This window comes from Strongylocentrotus purpuratus, unplaced genomic scaffold, assembly GCF_000002235.5.
Source record: "Strongylocentrotus purpuratus isolate Spur 01 unplaced genomic scaffold, Spur_5.0 spur5_scaffold_13, whole genome shotgun sequence".
Classification (NCBI taxonomy): domain Eukaryota; kingdom Metazoa; phylum Echinodermata; class Echinoidea; order Camarodonta; family Strongylocentrotidae; genus Strongylocentrotus; species Strongylocentrotus purpuratus.
In genome coordinates, this window is record NW_022145598.1 from 8,790,527 (window position 1) to 8,811,187 (window position 20,661).

Sequence of the window (20,661 nt, forward strand, 5' to 3'; positions counted from 1 at the left end):
TAGGACCCCCGTAAGTGATGTTTTCCTGGCATCTACTTACATGCGAAGCATATTCCACGAGCCGCATAGTGGCGAGGCGATTTTTTGTTGTTGCTATTTTGAACCCCCGTATTGTTTTCCTGGCATCTACTAACATCTTACTGTGTGGGTCGATCTGGACACCCTTGTAAAAAAAAACCATGGTTTTACCATCATAACCATGGTAATACCATGGTTCACCCATGGTTTTACAATGGATCGACTGTTTTCAGGATCCAACCGTGAGTATCCATGGTTTTACCAACATAACCATGGTTAAACAATGGTTAAACCATGGTTTTACCACTGTTAATAAACCATGGTTTAAAAACTATGGTTAAACCGTGGTTAAACCACAGTTATTACACCACGGTTTCAAAACCATGGTTAAACCATAGTTTTACAGCAGTTCAAAAACCATGGTAACAAAACCATAAATAAACCATGGTTTAACCATGGTACTAAAACCATAGTAATGAAACCATAGTTAAACCATTGTATTACAATGGTTAAAAAACTATGGTTAAGAAACCATGGTTAAACAACAGTATTGCCAACGTTGAAAAACCACTGTTATTTAACCATGGTTATACCATGGTTTTAAAATGGTTCAAAAACCATAGTTTTTTAACCGTGGCAATATCATGGTTTAACCGTGGGTTCTTAACAATGGTTTTTTAACCATGGTTAAACCATTGAATAACCATTGTTAAAAAACCATGGTTAAGAAACCATGGTTAAACAACGATATTGCCAACGTTGAAAAACCACTGTTATTGAACCATGGTTATACCATGGTTTTACAATAGTTCAAAACCCATAGTTTTTTAACCGTGGCAATATCATGGTTTAACCGTGGGTTCTTAACGATGGTTTTTTAACCATGGTTTAACCATTGAATAACCATCGTTAAAAAACCATGGTTAAGAAACCATGCTTAAAACCATGGTTTTACCACGGTACAAAAATCATGGTAACAAAACCATGGTTGAACCATTGGATAACCATTGCTAAAAAACCATGGTTAAGAAACCATGATGTAACCATGGTTTTACCATGGTTGAAAAACCACGGCTATTGAACCATGGATGAAACCATGGTTTTACCACGGTACAAAAACCACGGCTATTGAACCATTGTTGAACCATTGGATAACCATTGCTAAAAAACCATGGTTAAGAAACCATGGTGAAACCATGGTTTTGCCATGGTCGAAAACCACTGTAACTAAACCATGGTTAAAAACCATGGTTATACCACAGTTGAAAAACCATGGCTATTGAACCGTGGATGAAACCATGGTTTTACCACGGTTGAAAAACCACGGCTAGGAAACCATGGTTTAACCATAGTTTTACAACTGTACAAAAAACTAGGTAACGAAACCATTTTTAAAAGTTCTACCAAGATACAAAAACCATGGTAAAGAAATCATGTGCAAACCATGGTTTTGCCATGGTTGTAAACCATGGTAACGAAACTATAGTTAAAACGATGGTTTTACCGAGGTTGACAAACTACGGTTACGAAACCATAGTTAAACCATGGTTTTAGAATTGTTCTGATACCATAGTTATAAAAACATGGTTAAACCATGGTTTTACCACAAATCAAACAACGGTCTGACCGTAGTTAACTACACTTTTGACATGGTCTCAACACGAGTATTAAACTTTTTAAAAAAAAACTACTATCATGTAACCAATGTAGTTATGACCACTATATACATAATACATGTATGACCAGCACTACTCGATTGTTTTGATGACCTTGAACTGATTCGATAATATGGAATTGTAACAATTTGCCCCAAAATAAATACAATTATTAGTGTGTTTGCTGCCATCTAGTGGTGGAATGCACACTGTATTTCCAATTTGAATTTCTTCACTCCAGCCATTACTTTGCCGTTTCGCCAAATTTGTCTTCCTTTAAAACCCAGAATATAGGGGATAAGGGTTAGATTTACACCAGGAAAGAAGAATTGTACGAGACTAAGAGTATTCCAGAGCAAGAATTGGACAACATGAAGAACTCGAAGTAGATCTAGATTTCAATTTACCAGACAGTCACACTGGTCTACATACTACAGTACAGTCCCACACAGCCACTCATGTGTGGGAAAATATCGGTCTGCAGAAAACGACCAACTTTGCTTTGCTGCTGGAGCTATACTTTAAGGTCAACATTTTCTCCAGGAGGTGAGTAATAAGATTAAACATAATTTAAGGCTTGATACAGAATTGGGTATGCTTTCTGTAAAAATTAAGAAATTTGGTTATAAATCTCATTCTTCTTTTTTATTTTTTGTAAATTTTGTTCATGAAAAAAAACCAAACGGATTGCAATTGATGATGATAGTAGATTTACTAGATTATATTCCATACTGTACAATACTGCATCCATGAAAGTAACGTACTCCATGGAGCTCCGACGCCGATGCCAAAGGCATCGAAGCTCATGCAGATGTGGCCCGTTTATGAAAACGATTCAAACAGCGGCTGAGCGGGTTTGGTCACATGTTTTCGCAAAGTAAATACTGAAAAAGAGGTAGTCTAATTACAACTTTGACTAGACTTAACAATGTTTTTTTTTACTCCTTTGGGCATCTTTCCAACCACTTGAAATCATAATATGAAGAAGTCTCGTGGGGGAAAAAGGGTGATTCTTTGTGCTAACCCGACGATTCATCCATGTTCGTTGATTTAACATGGCGAGGAGAAAGTACGCATGCGCGGTCACGGCGGAGCAAATATTAATATTCATGATAGGAGGGGGGTTTTCGGCCACTTAAGACAAAATCCTATTTTAGGACTCTTTACTTCCTATTATCATTTCTTGTTCAAATCATGAAGCAAATATTATTATTCAAACAAACAAAGAATCCCAGAAAAAAAATCATGAATTGCCATGACAATATCCATTTCAATTTTCACTGTTTCGGAGACAGTTATCGACCTAGCGAGACAGTTTTCGGTCGTATGTACAAAGTCAATAGGAAGCGCGCCTGCGTCGTGCGTTTCCCCGCTGATCTATAGTACTAGCGGGCGGAGCAGGTATCCCGAGCCGGAGCTCGCCATGCCGAAAACTAGTTCTGCGGTGATCGGAAATTGGAATCTGAATTGGACAGAGATATCGTGTGTGCGTTGCGGTGTTCGGCTGCATTGATTTAATACATGCGATGAGATACTTTTTAGCTTGGGACTCACACAAAATCGGGCTCTAAATATGAAAAATACTTGAAATAAAGCTCATTTTATGGTACCCATATTTCTTACAGACATGCGTAAGATACTCGATTTTTCAGATTCGGGTAGCGGGACCGCTGATTACATCGCTAAAATGTGATATTTTAGGATATATTTTCCATTGCAAATGTGGTTCTTCAGTGACTCTGGCATGGTATGGCATGTGTGGAATATGTGATATGCTATCATGGGATGTATTTTAAAGGAATTTTACTATGCATCCACTATCCAAAGGACCGGCCGAAAACTGGTGATGGTCGATTACCCCCTCCTTTACTCTAGGCGCCGTTTGTCTAAATTGCTGTATAGGCCTATATAAGAGGTTGAGAAGGGCTTTGTTTCTTCGATTCATGCATAGAGACTATTCAGCAATTTCGAGTAAACAGCGCTGTTTGAATCACTTTCATAAACGGGCTCTGAGCACGTTCGTGTACCCCAAATCTCTGGTAAAGGGGTACTTTAACGCAACAAAGTCTGGCCCATATTGACTTAAATAGGTTGTTTAAAAAATCTGGCCCGTATTAAAATTACACACAGGAGATAGGGGTGCTTTCAAAGGGGGAGGTACATTTGTAGAGTGTACATGTTGCTAATATCAACTCATAATTTTCGCTATATTTGATTTGAGAGCATATAATACAATTCTACAATGTGCTAATATTTATTTTTATTTTTCAGGGTATCTTCGGCTGCGGGAAAGTCGTCAACATGGACTGTTCCAGTGAACATGCAGTCTTGATTTGTAAGACTAAACTGTCCAACAAACTTCACGGAAATTATGCAAGACATGGGTGAGAGTTTGAGAATTCATCTGTATGGGATCCCTATAGAGGAGAGCTTTTCAAAATTATACCAGTTATGCTGACCAGCAAACATTCAGCAAGTACATCCAGTACAATCGACCCTGTCACCTTTGTTCGGTCGGAAGGAATCTGAGAAAGTAATCTTCAATACACAGCTTTTTTTCGAGCAAAACTTTTAAATTTGCCGCACAGATGTGACGTATACGCCTCTGTCTGTGTTGTGAGGACCCTACGTCACAAAAAATGTCGCGCAATGCATTGTGAGAGGAACCGGCTCGATCATTCACTTGTTTTTTGCTCATTAAAGCCTTACTGCACTCCTTTTAGCTACTTGCTCCCTCTATATAGAAAACTTCCCCAATCGGTGCCTGTTGGTTCCCCATGATCCTCTATTTCTTATGTTATTTGAGAGCCGAGTTGATGAGATAGCCACCTGTCAGTGATCTCACCGTGTGGTCTAATCCCTTCTGGCCAAACTAGTACAGATGGCCTTTAAAGACCGTCAATACTACTGGGCCAGAAGGGATTTGACCACACAGCGAGGTCACTGACAGGTGGCTATCTCATTAACTCAGCTCTCAACTAACATAAGAAAAAGAGGATCATGGGGGATCAACAGGCACCGATTGGGGAAGTTTTCTATATAGAGGGAGCAAGTAGCTACAAGTAGGACAGTGGGGCTTTAAACAAAATTATTAAAAATAAGTCTGAGCACCATTTTCCAAAACCAAGTTATTTTGGGGCTGTACAGATCTTTGTCTATCTAATCGACTCAACTTTTCAGTGGAGTGGACTTGTACTTTAACACTTATTAAAGTAAGGCTGTGCATAACCGTGTAATGAAGTACTCGAGTACACTCCCAGGCTTACAGTCGAATACTCGGACGCCATGTTTTTTTTGGTTGAATTTTGTTGATATTTTTTGTTGTTGAAGTGAACTTCTCTATGTATAGTAAAATTATACCTTTACCTTCACGCGTATAATTCATCAATACAAAATTTTAAAGAATTCTTTTTTAGAATATTTATTTTTGTCATGACATCTCATCAAAACTTTCCAGATAGCCTTGCTACTGGTATGACGCAGCACTTTATAGTCATTATTAAGCTGTTCAATAATGGTTCACATTTATCTGCCAGTTTTACCAGTATTTTATCAGCAAAAATATAAAAATGCTTGTTTTCGTGTTAGGAATATCTTTCATTCAGATTAGATTTACATTATAATAATTTGGTTTACACAACTGATATGTACATGTATACATGTATAAGCCCAAAAATTTGCCAGCGTTTGAGACTTTCCATCTATTTAGATATTCATGTTTAGAGAGAAGGTTGAGTTCTGGGAAGAGGTGAAAAAAAATTGTGAGCTTTATCATTGTATTATGTAAGTGTGGCAGTACATCAGATAAAAATGTGCCCTGAAAAGCATGGATCTTCAATCAAATGCCTTAATATTCTAAACATGGCATGTAAAATTATATATTGAGGTTCGATTTTTACGCCACATGTTCATGTAGTCCCATATTCACATCTTTCTGTGTACAGTGCTTGTAACCTTACCAAGACTAGACCAAATTTCTTATAATTTTGATGATTCCAGAACCTTGCAGTACACACCAATACTTTTATATGCTAGATGATCAACCTGTCCTGATCGATTCCACAACGTTTCTTTCACAATGCAATCGCATGACCAGAACTTGACTTTATTTTTAAGCTGTTCAATATTGGTTCACATATATCTACCAGTTTCACCAGTTTTAAATGACATTGTTTATTGTGCTCTTCAAACAAAAGCTGATGGAAGACCAAAGAAGATTGTTTTCATGTTACAATTTTTTTTCTTCTATTAAATGTGAAAATATCGAGTTACTTACTCATCCGTTCACTTGCCGATGCCAACAATTTTGCTAAAATGTATTCACTTAGTGTAATCTTTCATTGTGTGCTGAAACTAGCTTGTGTTCAAGAAAATATGTATTTGCTATAATTACTTTGTAATTAAGAGTACCGGTAGTAAGATTCCACTTGCCTGGTTAAAATGTCATCTTAAGTAAGTTTCCTCTTTACCATCGGATGACTTAGTTATGTTACATTCTTTTATATGTAACCTAGCTAAAATAGTCTAATTTTGTTCAAAATATGAGATTCAGGATTTTGGTATTTCCTAATGAGGGTATCTTAAACCCTCTGCGTAATTTTAAGCGTCGGAAATCATGTGTACATGTATGTAAATATGATATTTGTTTTAATCAAATGAAAATGATAATTTTACAGCATTTCAATAGAAGCTGTTCTTTGTAGTGGCCCATTTTCTCCCTGACTTTGACTTTAAATCTGCTTCAGCAATGTTCTAAATCTTGGGTGCTCGTTTTGAGAGGGTTTACTTATTTGAAAAATTATGCACCATTTTAAGATATTGACTTCTACTTTAATGTCATGTGAAAATCAGCACAATCCTTTTTTTGACCTATTGGTCATTTTGTGGTGTAAGGTCACATATGACATTGTCCAGTATCGTTTTGTAACAAATGATTGTAACACAGTAACCCAAAAAAATTATATAAGTTTTCAAATGAACACATTGTTAATAGTTCCAAAAGTTGAACAAGATGGGCCATATTTCCTCTTTTACAATTGTTATACCTGCTTGTAAGGGTTTCAGGGTACATCCTATATTTATTGTTACTCAGGTTTAAAGTCTTTATGGGAGGGGTGGGTGGCTTTTAGTATAGAAGTGGTTGAAATAAAAGGCTTTTAATTCTGATCCTTAGGCCATTTTGTTCAATTATTCAAGGAGATGGTCTTGTTATTGTGTGTAGGGAGGGATATGGGTGTATAGGTGTGAAAAGGCATTTTATAAACATATGTCCATATTGATCCAGTTATTTGCAAGATGTTCATTACCATTTGTAAGTTTGTTATGTTTGTCTCATTAAGTCAGTGTTAATTACAATTTTTTTCCCCTCTCAAACAGTACATTTCAATTTCAATTGAAGAAATATAGTTATAGGTTTTTTGTATCAAACAATTGCTGGAATTATAGAGTTAAAATAGAGACCATCTGAAATGCATTACAATAAAGGGTACAAACAAGAAGGGGAAGAACTTGTTTTGACTGACTAGCCAAATACCTATAATTGGGATACAACTTGTTACCTTTCAAACAAATCAAATGTTTGCAGTTGGTAAAATTATCTTTGTATATTTGTGTGATTTTTTGGGGTCATGCCCTCTTTACAGTTTTTATTATTACAATATATGCAATAGGACCTCAACTCAGGAAAAAAAAAAATCTTGCATACTCAGATACCTTGCCATATTTGTTCTTATTACTGACAGCTTTATGGTGTTGTGGTCAGTGTAATGGTACTCTTAATTGAAATATTTTAGTCTTTCCTTTTTATTCCTCATTAGCCTATACCTCATACATATAAGCTTGCTAAGTGTGTGCTGTTTACAAACAGTTTACTAATTAACTTTTTATGTGTACCGGTAAGACAGTTTATTACAAATATTTATTTGAACATGCATAAAGTCTTGCCACTTTACGTCTAAAGACTAGGATGTTTAAACACATTTACATGTATTACTCTAAAACGTGTGTGACATATATTTTATTAAAAGTATTCATCTTTTTCAACACAATTTTTCATTTCTTTTGGCAGGTCATTCATTGTGTCTCCCATCACTGATATCAAACATATATTATGTATTTCTTACACATTTAAAATAGCTTCTCTTTTCTATAAATGATTTACATTTCAGAAGTTTCACCTTGGATTCACCATGGTTTGTACCTAAAAGCCATGGTGAAATTATGGTTAAACGACGGAGAAAACATGGTAATACCATTGTTTGACTGTACCGTGGATCCATTGTAGTACCATGTTATCAAGGTGGTAATACCATGGTGAAACTGTAATACTATGGTGTACTGTAATACCATGGTGAAACCATGGTTAAACCATGGTTTTACTGTACCGTGGATCCATTGTAAACCATGAAATAACAGGAGTAAATTGGAACAGACATATTATGGTAAAACCATGGTTTTACTGTAGTTTCACCATGGTTTTGCCGTGGTCATACCATGGTGAAACCAAGGTGAAACCATGGTTAAACCATGGTTTTACTTTGCGGTACTTTGCGGTTTAACCGTGGTAAAACCATGGTTTTACTGTACCATGGATCCATTGTAAACCATGAAATAACAGGAGTAAATTGGAACAGACATATTATGGTAAAACCATGGTTTTACTGTAGTTTTACCATGGTTTTGCCGTGGTCATACCATGGTGAAACCAAGGTGAAACCATGGTGAAACCATGGTTAAACCATGGTTTTACTTTGCGGTACTTTGCGGTTTTACCGTGGTAACACCTTGGTTTTACCATGGAAAAACCACAGTTTAACCATGGAAAATCCATGGAAAATCCATGGTAAAACCATAATATGTCTGTTCCAATTTACTCCTGTTATTTCATGGTTTACAATGGATCCATGGTACGGTAAAACCATGGTTTTACCGTACCATGGATCCATGGTTTTTTTTTACAAGGGCACATAATGGCGTTTTTCTATGCACATCACATTTTCACTTGGCAGCCCAAGGGGGCCGGGGGAGGAGGGGGTTAAACCCTCTAACCCCCCCCCCCCCGTAGATCTGCCCATGTTACCATATCATTCCACGACATCTTGGTCTTCCTCTTCTTCTCAATAGGAACTTTTAGATTTGCGTGGACGTGGACGTGTTCTTTTAAGGCACTAGCAGTCACATGTGACGTCCTTTTAAGCACTGGCAGTGCAGGAGGTCACACGTTGCAGTCCACGTTCTCATCGTGCAAAAAAAGTCCCTATATTGATATACTGGTCGAGGTTCATTATTTGCTGGTCATTTGAAATCCCCAGATTTCAGCGGGTTTACGCTTTCACAACGAAAAACTTCTCCATGACCATATGTTTCTGCCCTTGTGCGATCGCCTCCATAGCTCCAGCAGACATGGCGCGGCAGCGTGCACACGTACCGTTACTAACGGCGCAGTAGGCCTATAACCACTGATGACGGCGGCACTGCTCTGCGAGCTGAATCCGTAATAATAGGCCTACTCATAGAACGAGAAATCTTGCACGCTTATCTAACTTTCATTTCATTGGTTGAAGGTTTGTAAATTGAAACTCAATATTGTGTTAAAGTTATAACAGAAAAGATAATCTTTATTTTATAATTCCACGAGGGCGATTTTTAATTTTGCAATCGCCCCCGTGAGCAACCTGACGGGGGCGATTATGTAGCTCAGGGGGCGAATCGTCCACCGCCCCCGTGTACTTTGAGCACTGCACACACCCACACACACGCGCACAAATGTTCCTTGATATTTGATATTCGATATTTGAATGTGTGTCATGATTAGTTTTATTAGGGGTGTTATTTGGATCTGCAAACACCGAATTAATACCCAAATCCAAATTGTTTTATTCAAACATCACATAGGAAACTTTGGCGCAAGTCGATTTTTGCACTCTCGCGAACAATGCCTCCTCTTCACCAAGGCGTGAACACATACCACACAAAAATGATACTGAATGATTTGGGATAAAACACTCTTTTATAAGATGTATAATAATTTACTGTTCATAGACGATTTATAAAATAATTAGCAATTTTCTAGGTGTAAACTTTTTTTGGACTCACTCAGTATATTCAGCTGCACACACCGTGGTATATGTTCGGCGTTTCAAGAGGGAACAAATGCCGTCCTTGATATCATTCCGGGTTTTTTTTCAATTTGAATGTCTGTTTTCTTTGATTGTTAATTAACCCCTATCCTGTGTATTTACAAGCAAAAGATTTTAGTTATCAGAATCGGGTTATATCCTCTTTTTAATGGTTTGACATGCCATTACATTTATATACACTAACCTCATTACAATTTGACAAATAATAGCTTATGTTCATTCTTTATGGGATGTCGTCTGCTTGCGCAGTATTGGTCCATATAGTGACGTCATTAAAACATCGTTATTTTCCGGCGACTCGTCTCTCGTATATCCCAGCTGCTATGGAGGTGGTTGTATTTGTATTTTTATAAATCACCCGATATGTAGTTGACCTAAAACTTGTACGATGGCCATCTGTTAGCTTACCAGTTTCTAGTGATACATTAGTTGACATATTTGTGATTTTCTTTGAATTTCACCTTCAACAATATTAAATCTGATATAAATGGCCCTACGTGTTATCAGTCTCTGTGACATGGTGTAATATTGAAGCCCTTAACAAAGTTTGCGCTTCAAAATAATCATGAAGTGCCTCAAAAAAAGTAAAAATCTTTGATTGACCGGTTGTTATTTTCCCCAATAGACTGTAGTGTTATTAAAATCGTTACGAAAACGAATTCTGAACTTTCTAATTCCAATCATAAATATCTTGATAATCAGACAGGCGATCAGCTTGTAAAAGTCATGGGATTCATGTATGACCTAAAGGTTTATAATTATGATTGCAGCATGAGCTAAATTCTGGATTTTTAAAAAAATCTGAGGCAAAGTTACCCTATCCCTTATAATAACAGCGCATTTTACACATACAAATGCCTTTTCGAGGGTCAGGTCGGAAACTATGGTTCCTGGGGTAACTTGACAGCAAACATTTTTCATGAGTGCATGGTGGGGCCCTGGAAGGAAAATGGTCATATTCACGTCACCGAGAGTAGTAACAGAAAATGATAATGGTAATAACATTAACAGTATATATCATTTCGGTTAAGCTTAGATGTACTTGTCTACTCATAAATATCTGCACCGGAAGGTACGGCACACAATTGTGAACAAACTATGAATGTTCGCAATACAGTACGTACTATTTTGTGTGTGACGTCTCACACCGTGTATGGTATTTCGGTATCTGAAAATAGTACTGCATGCTGTACATGGATCGTGACGTGAAATGTTAACCCTGACGGCAATTCGCATGATACCTTCCAAAGCCCCCCCCCCCCTCTAAATATAAACACCTGTTAGGAACTTTCGCTCAACAATTGACAAATGTAACCTAATTATTCCAAAATCCAGACTTTCATCTACCGAAAAACGTCTCACAATTCCTTCTTCGAAAATGGGCACATACACTAATATTTGATCTCGGAAAGCGTACTTCTTTCCTCAGTAATTTGATATGATTTCCCTTTTTAATGAAGTTTGTGTATGTTTTCACAATATGTTCTTTGGGATATTTTTGATAGCCCTCCTAAACAATCGATAATAATATAATTATTGTAATATATCTTGTTAAAGGTACTATGTCCCTTTTGCAGCCAACCTCAAATTCTGTGGAACTTTGCAGGAATTATGAAAACATGTCATGTATGTCCTATCTGTGAAATTTAAACGTTAGCAGTGTCCTAATATTCAAATTATGCAAGGAAACCCGTTTACTTGCTAGACTTCACTGTCAGACACTATTGAGTGACTGACTGGCTTTTTTCTTCTTTGGTAATAACATACATAAAATGAGCCGTAAAGCGTACATGAGCATTTGTCTACATCAATAACCCACTTCTTGTGATGGCCAAAATTAAACTGATTGAATCTTTGCGCAGCATAAAACGACCATTCGGTACAATGGTCTGAAAATCAAGACTATTACTTATTGACTCTATAGCTCCTAAGTCGATTTGACAACTAATAGTCGTTATTTTCCCACTTGAAGACATTTTCAAGCCTCACCTTTTTTAGGGAAGTTTTAAATTAGTATTATTTTTTCAATGCCGTTGGAATTTAATCTTTTCATTTTGTTGGCCTGCAAATGGGACATAGTACCTTTGAAAAATATTCAATTAATGACTAATATTTGAAATAGATTCAAGCAGATGAATATCAGTTATAAGAAATGTTGCTAATTACATGAGCATAAGATTTTTTCTGTCTTCATATAGCTCCTATAATTGCTGCCCTCTATCGCCACCATTCCATTCGTCGTCTGCTCCTAATATTTGGTACATGTCTCGCTTCGATGGGCGTGGCCTTGACTTCCATGGCAACCAGCAACGCTCAAATGTCAATCTATCTCTCAATAACCGGTAAGAAACTGTTCATAAAATCTTATTAGCTATATTACAGTCCATGTTTATCTTAAACTTACTCCTGATTACATGAAAGGTTTTCGTAAGAAGTTGGGAGGGAGAGTTAATTGTTGAAAATATTTGATCAAATCATTTGTTTCGCTTTTATAGTGAAGGTTATAATTTAGATTTTCCACTTTTTGGAAAAAGCATGAAAACAAACTATGATCCAAATTGAATGGGTGTAAGGAATACTTTGGTTCAGATTGGTCTAAAAGCACTACATTTGGCAAAGACGTCGAACATGCCATACTATTTAGATGTTTTACGGACGCCAAGAAGGGCACCGCCTGGGGCCGACATTTTGGTCCAATAAAAAAAAAAGCCCGCCAGATGAGCTGGAATTCAATAGTATTTAAAAATGAAAATGGCTAGAGAAATTAACCTCTGAAAAATGATGGGGCCTACAGATATCGAAAATCTTATTCTGATGTTAATTCATCGATTCGATGTCAAGGAGGGCGCCCCTTGAGATTACTTCCGCCATTTGAGCTCATGGTTGATTAAACTATTATAGTTTATATAGCTCCCCTTCTGCATTACCGAAGCACGATGATTATAAACCCCAACTTCCAAAATATGTTCTCACCCATCTTATAGGAGTGTAGTTCAGGAGAAGTGGATCGGGAAGCTAGCTAAGGACAATCTCGAACCACCCTACCAACAGGGACTTTTAGATTTGCACGTCGACAGCTTCGACTGCAACTTGTGACGTCATTTTAAGGCACTGCGCATGCGTCACGTCGTCTCAGTCGGCGATCGAGACTGCTTCAACCTTGATCTTCCTAAATCTAGTACGGTACTAGTATGCCGCGTGCGCGCGCGTGCACGCTTATACTTCCTGTATGCATGTATATCGTCGAGTGAAATCAAAAAGATTTCTAATTGTAGTCAACATGGGCAGTTGAGTACGTTGACACGCATGATCAGTCGGCGTTCGTCGTGTTCTCGTCCACTCAATCTAAAAGTCCTAATAGTTCTTGAAGAGGACTTGTCTACCGAATGCAAATAGATGCATACAAAACAATAATTAAATAGAATGCCATTAGCTTTTGACAAAAGATGAATGGAGGGCACCAATGAGGAGAATCATTGAGAACTGGGATGTCAAAACTTTAATTGACTTATTGTTGACAACACGGAAACTGTTTCAAACAGACACATATCCACATAAAATGTAGAATGTGTGACATTTATATAACTACGATTTGAATGTCTTACATTCTGAACAGAAATAGAGAAAATAAAAGATAGTAAAAACTAAAGAGACACCTCAGGAAAAACGAGAAATTATGAAGACGATCTAAGAGAGAGAGAGAGGGGGAAGGAGAGAGTAGATAAAGGAAACACCAAGGAGAAAAGTATAGAAACAATGGACCAAATTTGAAAGAAAAGCGGTGCCTGTCTTAGTGCATTTAGAAAATAGCAACATCGTGGAAAATGCATGAATGGCCTGGATGAAATATATTGGGATTACTTGAAGACTTCCGAACCTTCGTGTGTGTAGTTGAGTTTTTACAGACATGTATCAATGATCAGATATGATTATTTACGTCTGGGGACCGACCTTTAACGTCAACTGGTCCATCCAAAAGACGTGACTCAGTTTCGAACCTGCGTCCTCGGCTGAATCAGTTTTTAATTTCCATAGTTAGCTGGATTACAGGCGCACGCCACAACGCCCCTGTTAATACTTAAAGGCCTTATATAGGCCCTAAGCCGATATTTATTGTTAAAATTCGTAGGCTCTGTTTATCTTTTGCCAGTAACAACTCTCCTTATAATAGATATAGACCTAAATCTAGCCTCATTTTTTCAGTATACGATTTTCATTACCGTATAATCAAGGAGTATAGATTGTCTATATAGTCTTAATCAAAATTGAGTTATGTTTGGGTCGTACCCAGTTTTCTAACACTCAATTGTACATTGTTCAACTTAAGTTGAATTTAATATCGACCGTAATTTTCAGGCGAAGGGCTTCCCAAGTAACGGACAATACATCGTTAATAAATACATATGGACCGTCAACTAAAAGGTTTGAGAACCCCTATTATAGAGTTTCTCGTTGTGCAAACTTATCTGGCGGCCATTTTTAGATCTGACCAAAATGGTGGCTCTAGGAGACACCCTTCTTGACATCCAATCAATTGAGTAGCATCACCAAATGTGGTGCGTTTAGAAATTTGCAACAAACTGCTCCATTTCTCCTCCTAACATCCTCAACTACTGTAACTTGTACAAATATAGGTAGTACGTAGTAGGCATTTGAAGATTTGAAAGCGTGCCATCGTGCGGCATTGTATTAAATTTCATGATGCCATAACAATATTTACCTAGTTTGGTATTAAAATTTAGAAAATCGATGTTTGTTCCATAGGGCGTACTTGGAAAGCAGTTTTGTTAAACTGAATGTACCTACCCTCTATTTTAAATAAAACTTGAATAAATAAATAATAATAAGAATACTTGCGGTCATGGGTAAACGGGGCCAAAATAGCGCTGAGGTAAATGCACAGTATATAGTGCGGCCCCTGTAGCGCAAACTCTCAGCTACCACATATTTCAAATTGGAAGAATATTTAGTAGAAACATGTGATACACTGTCAAAAGAACATTGCAAATATGAAATTATTAATTACAAATATAAAGATCTTAATTTAAATTGCAATACGACGCCTTAACCTCTGCTTAGCTACAACGATGATATAATCAAATGTACACTTCGAGCCCCCTTCATGATTACAATACATATTTTTTTAATACGAATATGGGATATGGATGATAGGGAGATGTGAGTTTGCTCAGCTCTCTGTCTTCGCCTACAAACTGGCACAGGTGACCCCGGTTTGAAACTGAGTCACATCTTTCGGATAGTGACGTTAAAGGTCGGTCCCCAGGCGTAAATCCTTTTATCTGATTCAACCACGTCTGTGAAACCTAGATTACTGAGGCACACATATATGCTCATTCGTACATACAACCTAATTACAGTTTCAGAAATACAGTATACGATAATGAAAATAATAATGATCATGACGATTACGAGGATTATATCATAATTCTCCTCATCCTCAGCATTATCAGAACATACATATGTTTAATGCTCGAGGTAAAGTGAATTCTTTTAAAGAGTATTTACAATAGAATACATGGAATAGTTAGCGAACTGATCGTGTCTTGTTGTGCGTATCCACTATAAACACGTTCATTCTTAATTTGTTCGACGCACAAAGGGAGCTTTTGCCCGTACTAAAGTTTTAGCTTTCGTCTGATATTTTAGGCGTCCAATAGCTAAATGCCCGCAGTTCCGACAATCAGAAAGCTTGAACCTTAAATTATGATATAATTGGGATTCTTAAACCGTCTTTATTGTTGCTATTATATTTTTTCACTCAACAAATAAGATTGACCATTCATTAACTTCTTTCAAACGAATTTCTAATATTGTGTTGTTTTTTTTTGCATTTTAGAGCCTTATTTTGTGTATTTTTTGACGGATGTAATTAAAAGAATCCCATTTGTTAAATTGGAAATATTTAATCATGTTAACAGGATATCGATGAAAAACAGCTTTGCTGATTCGATTGTTTCTTTTTTTATCCTGTATAAATATGTCAAATAAATAAATTTAAAAAAATATAACTTATCTGAAAAATGACGTTCGTGAATTATTCTTGTACATCAAATTTTAATGGGTACTTATGCATTTTATTCAGATACGATAATCCAATTTCAATTCTCCTACATGTTTTCTTTTCATGTGAAACAGGTCTTGGATATTGCATGGTACATATATGTTGTACCATGACATTGCACCACGTGGCTCAAAATTTCAACCTACTTTTCAGCATTAGTTTGACTGGATATGGCGTCGGAATGTTTCTGTTACCACTCATAGCTGAATTCCTACGTCAAGCTTACGGTTGGAGAGGTGGACTGCTCATCATTAGCGCGCTGATGGCACATATTATCCCAGTTGGCATGGCAATCAAGTTCGAATCAGATGAGAGCAGCACACAGAGAAATGACGTTCAGAGTGTCCCAAGTTCGCCCCCAGAGTTTAACGAGGAAGAGGAGAGCAACATCAGCACAAGCAAGGACACAGAAGGTGAGTTGGACCGGTATTCCTAGTAGACCAAAAGCCCGTGAGACCGGCAGTCTCATGCGAACGCCATTGTCGGTCTCGTGAACTTATGTCAGAAAAATATGGCAGAAAAGCCAAGAAGACCAACATGTCGGTCTTGTGTCCTGTTAGTCTCGTGGGCCTTTTACAATGTTGACAGGTTGTCAGAAGATTTTCTAGACCTACCGTGTCTGTCGTGTGGGCCTCGTTCTCGTGTGCTTAATAAGTCTAAGAAGACTGACATAAATGGTAAATTATGGTCGACGATATGTAACCCTGTCCGATTTTAACATAAATGCTTTGGCTGCTTACTAAGGTGCGCCACCTCGGTTCAACATATGTTAGGCGAGGCGTCAAAAATAAATATACCAGCCAGCGGCAGCTAACTGCACTTGTGCGTCCTGGCTGCATTTTTTAAATTAGCTCAGCCGGCTACCGCTGGCGGTAGGACCCTCAATTAACTCATGATGTCATCATAATGGTCTCCGATATTTATCGATATTTTTGACGCCTCGCCTTATGGACAGGGTCGAGGGTTTTGCCAACCCTTCGAGCGACAATAAACAGCTGAATAACAATACAGTGGAATACTCTTAGATAATATAATGGAGTTTGTGCAGAGAAAGGAATTGTAGATATAATGTTTAGTTTTGTATTTAAAACAAATCTTTAATTTTTTTTGTATTAGACAATTGATGAGAGACCTACATTTTCCTTGTGTACTTTGATATTTTAGAGGTAAATTCATATCGAAAGTAATTTTGAGATAAAACCCCTTTTTGGAGGCCTTCATAATCAAATTTTCTTTATAAAAGATGACAACAGAGACGAGATTGGAGTTTTTCGTAGTATCGCCAACAGCCTTCGCCAATCTGATTTTTACGTGGATCCTGTGCTCAATGTGCTACTTGGTGCAATTTTCGCGTCGCATATGGTTTGGGGAGGTTGGCACTCCTTTCTTATACCGCATGCTCTGCAGAGGGGAATCTCTGTCCGGAACACCATTATCATCACTTTCTCAGCAGCAATAGGGAATACCTTCGGCAGGGCTGCTGTAGGTGTCCTTACCAACAGCCTCGTCAAACCTGTTACCCTCTTTCTCTTCGCTACAATGTTAAACATCGCCACTCTTCTTTGCGACGTGTATTTCACCAACTTCTACGCCATGTTGGTGACGTCATGTATCTCCGCAATGGCAGTAGGAGGGGAGGCGGTGTTAGGACAGTTGGTTGTGAGGTACAGAGCATCTCCAGAGAAGTTTGATGTCGTGTATGCAGCCGCCTTAATTTTTATCGGATCCGGGCGGTTTCTTGGTGGCTATTTGAGTGGTAAGGATTCACCAAAAACGCATATGAGCCATTAAAATAATTTGTTGTTGTTAAAGGTATAGACTAGTGCCAGTCAGGCGATTGCTTTGTGAAAGAAACGTTGTGGAATCGATCAGAAAAGGTTGATCATCTAGCATATATATATATATATATATTGGTGTGTCCGGCAAGGTTCTGGAATCATCAAAATGATAAGAAATTTGGCCCAGTCTTGGTAAAGTTACAAGCACTGTACACATACAGATGCATATGGGACTACAATATATCTATCCAGTCCAGATAGATATAATAATTTACCAAACATATCAATCAGTAGGCGGTTTCCCGGCAAAATTTGTATCATTACGTATTAGTCAAAACATATTCTTTCACATAATTGGTAATAAGAACTTCCATTTCGTTTTTTGAGAGGGGGGGGGGGGGCGTTTCCAAAACTGGTCTTTACGTTTAACTTGAATTGAATAAAAAGAATTTTTAGTTTGTTTTCATGTTGTTTCCAGAAAGAAGAAAATCAGTTTGACAACCTTCATGAAAGCAAAGAAAATGGTTCGATAAGATCAATTTCAACAATTAACCCTTCTCGTGATTTTATTCGTTGATTTGGAATGCAATTAAAAAAACACGATTATGAACTGATTTGCTCTAACAGCTAAAAAAAAACTATAATGTTATTAGGTTCAATGATAGACTGAACAAAGATTGCAAACTCAGTAGGTGTGGGGTACAGTTCCCTACCAGTAATTTAGAGATAGTTTGCATTTAAGGATTTAATGGGTATGAAGACAACGCCCATTGGTATCAAACGCAGACGAGGAAAATAATGGTGGCGATAGAGGGCAGCAATTATAAGAGCTGTATCGAGACCAAATAATAAATACAATAATCTTGGGGTACAGTTACTGATTTATATATGATACATATCAGTGTCTATTTATATCGAATAGTCATTATGAAATGAATATTCATTTAATACACAACATCCGTCATGAAGAGAATCTTCACACGTGACTGGTCCAGCGGGCACCAAATGATTTAAGGACAAATCCACTCGAAAAATAACTTACTTTCAATAAAAGCAGAAAAAATCAGACAAACCAATCAAAAAAAGTTTGAGCAAAATCGGATAACTAATAAGAAAGTTATGATTATTTGAAAAAGTATGTAAAACTACGGAACAATGAGAAATACAACACAAATTGCAAAGATGGTTATCAGTTTGTGACGTCATGTTCTCACTATTTATCAATTGCTCTATATGGTTTAATCCCATTAATTTCCCTTTTTATTCCCCAAACTTGATTTCCCCATGCCTTTGCCCAGGTTATATGATTTGTATCATATTGCGTGCATGACATATCACAAAATCTTCTATGAACTTTGAAGAACTTATACTTTTTTCTGAATATTGTATATTCATAATTATTGATTTTTATATAAAAAGTTTATCAAAATTCACATTTTTCATGATTTAACTGTTTGTGGAAAAAATTACTCTATATTAGTGCATCCACACAAAAACATATTACAATTAATTTAACTTGGTTGCTGGTGTAAATAAATAAGATTCTTAAGGAGAAAATAGGAAATTTATATCATGAGGTCACAGACTCATGAGTGAGTTGCCAATTTGTCTAGTGATTTTCAAAGTTTTTAATGTCATTAAAAATTCATAACTTTCTTATTAGTTATCCGATTTTACTCAGACTTTTTTTGCTTGGTTAGTCTGATTTTTCTGCTTCTATTGAAAGTAAGATATTTTTGGAGTGGACTTGGGCTTTAAAGGGTTGCAGGTTAATCATGTAGAAATAGATTGGATAACGCAATTAATGCAAAAAGATCAAAATAGTGACTGATCAAATAACTGTAATCAAGGGATTTATTCATAGGTATTCAGATCAACAAAGTGGATTCAAATTGCTCTCATTGTATTTTTTTTCAGGAATGATTGCGGATCACTTCTCATCCTACAACGCAACGTTCAAACTATTAGCTTTCATCGAGGTTGTCGTTCTCCTCCTAATGGTAGTCGTGAGATGCAGACCAAAAGCAAACCCCGTCTGAACATGCTGTATCGGAAGCGTGTAACATATATTTTTTATAGTGAGCTTTGAAAGCGAGTTCGTTCAGAATGTTTTCTTTTTATATATTAAAAATAAAATTATTTTAAAAACAATTTCTTTTCCTTTTTCATAAACGCATTTGGAGCTTATTATATAAGTAATCGATAGGCAACTCATAGATACTTTTGTTTTACATGCTGAATATAATAATACATTTATTACCAACATACTGTGTATAGAATTTGAAAAAAATTGTCTCTTAATATGTTCAAGTATTGTAGAGTACAATAAACAAAAAAAACACATTTGTATTAAAACAAAATCCCATGTCCTACAACAATAGAATAACGATTCTGATCGGTTTTTATCAAGAACAACCAATCGATACGGTAAGTCAATGGAGTAGATTAATATAGAAGGTACATGTATAGTTTCACTTGCAGAGTGAATGCAATTAATAAACGATATCATCTTCCAGAAGCTTGTTTATGCACATTCCCTCCCATAGGGAAGGCCCACCTCCCAGATATTGTTGAAAAGATTAAAGGGAAAGTCCACCCCCAAAATAAGTTTGTTTCGATAGAGGCAGAATAATAAGAAAATCAGGTGAGTGAAAGTTTGAGCAAATTCTGAATGAAAATAAGAAAGATATGAATTATTGAAGTTGTGATCAATCAAATACAAATTGGCAACTCTGTGACTTATTATACGAGCTCTCCTTCATTTGCTTTGTGCATAATATTCCATAAAATCATGTTTTCTTCGTTATTGATGACGGAATATATATTTGTTCCTTGCAGGGGGAGTATAGAAACATATTTGCAGTTATTATATTTAGGGTGCATGTATGGTTGAAATTTTTCTTGAGGGAAAATGAAAATTTTAGATTTTTTTAGTACTGAGCAAATGGAAGTTGAGCTCGCATGATACGTCATAGAGTTGCCAATTTGTG

The 20,661-nt window shown here is 36.8% G+C and overlaps 1 protein-coding gene and 1 long non-coding RNA gene across 2 annotated transcripts; both read left to right on the forward strand.

Moving 5' to 3' along the window:
• The first annotated feature begins 1,900 nt into the window (after window positions 1–1,900).
• On the forward strand, window positions 1,901–4,406 carry LOC115922970. The gene is made up of 2 exons (XR_004063704.1): window positions 1,901–2,219; window positions 3,945–4,406. It is a non-coding gene; the product is annotated as an uncharacterized LOC115922970 (long non-coding RNA).
• A 7,607-nt stretch (window positions 4,407–12,013) lies between these two features.
• On the forward strand, window positions 12,014–20,001 carry LOC755112 (monocarboxylate transporter 12). Its single transcript, XM_030983758.1, has 4 exons — window positions 12,014–12,153; window positions 15,968–16,306; window positions 17,137–17,649; window positions 19,589–20,001. Exons 1-4 carry the CDS (start codon window positions 12,087–12,089, stop codon window positions 19,708–19,710), a joined length of 1,041 nt encoding a protein of 346 aa, XP_030839618.1. The 5' UTR covers window positions 12,014–12,086; the 3' UTR covers window positions 19,711–20,001.
• The last annotated feature ends 660 nt before the right edge of the window (window positions 20,002–20,661 follow it).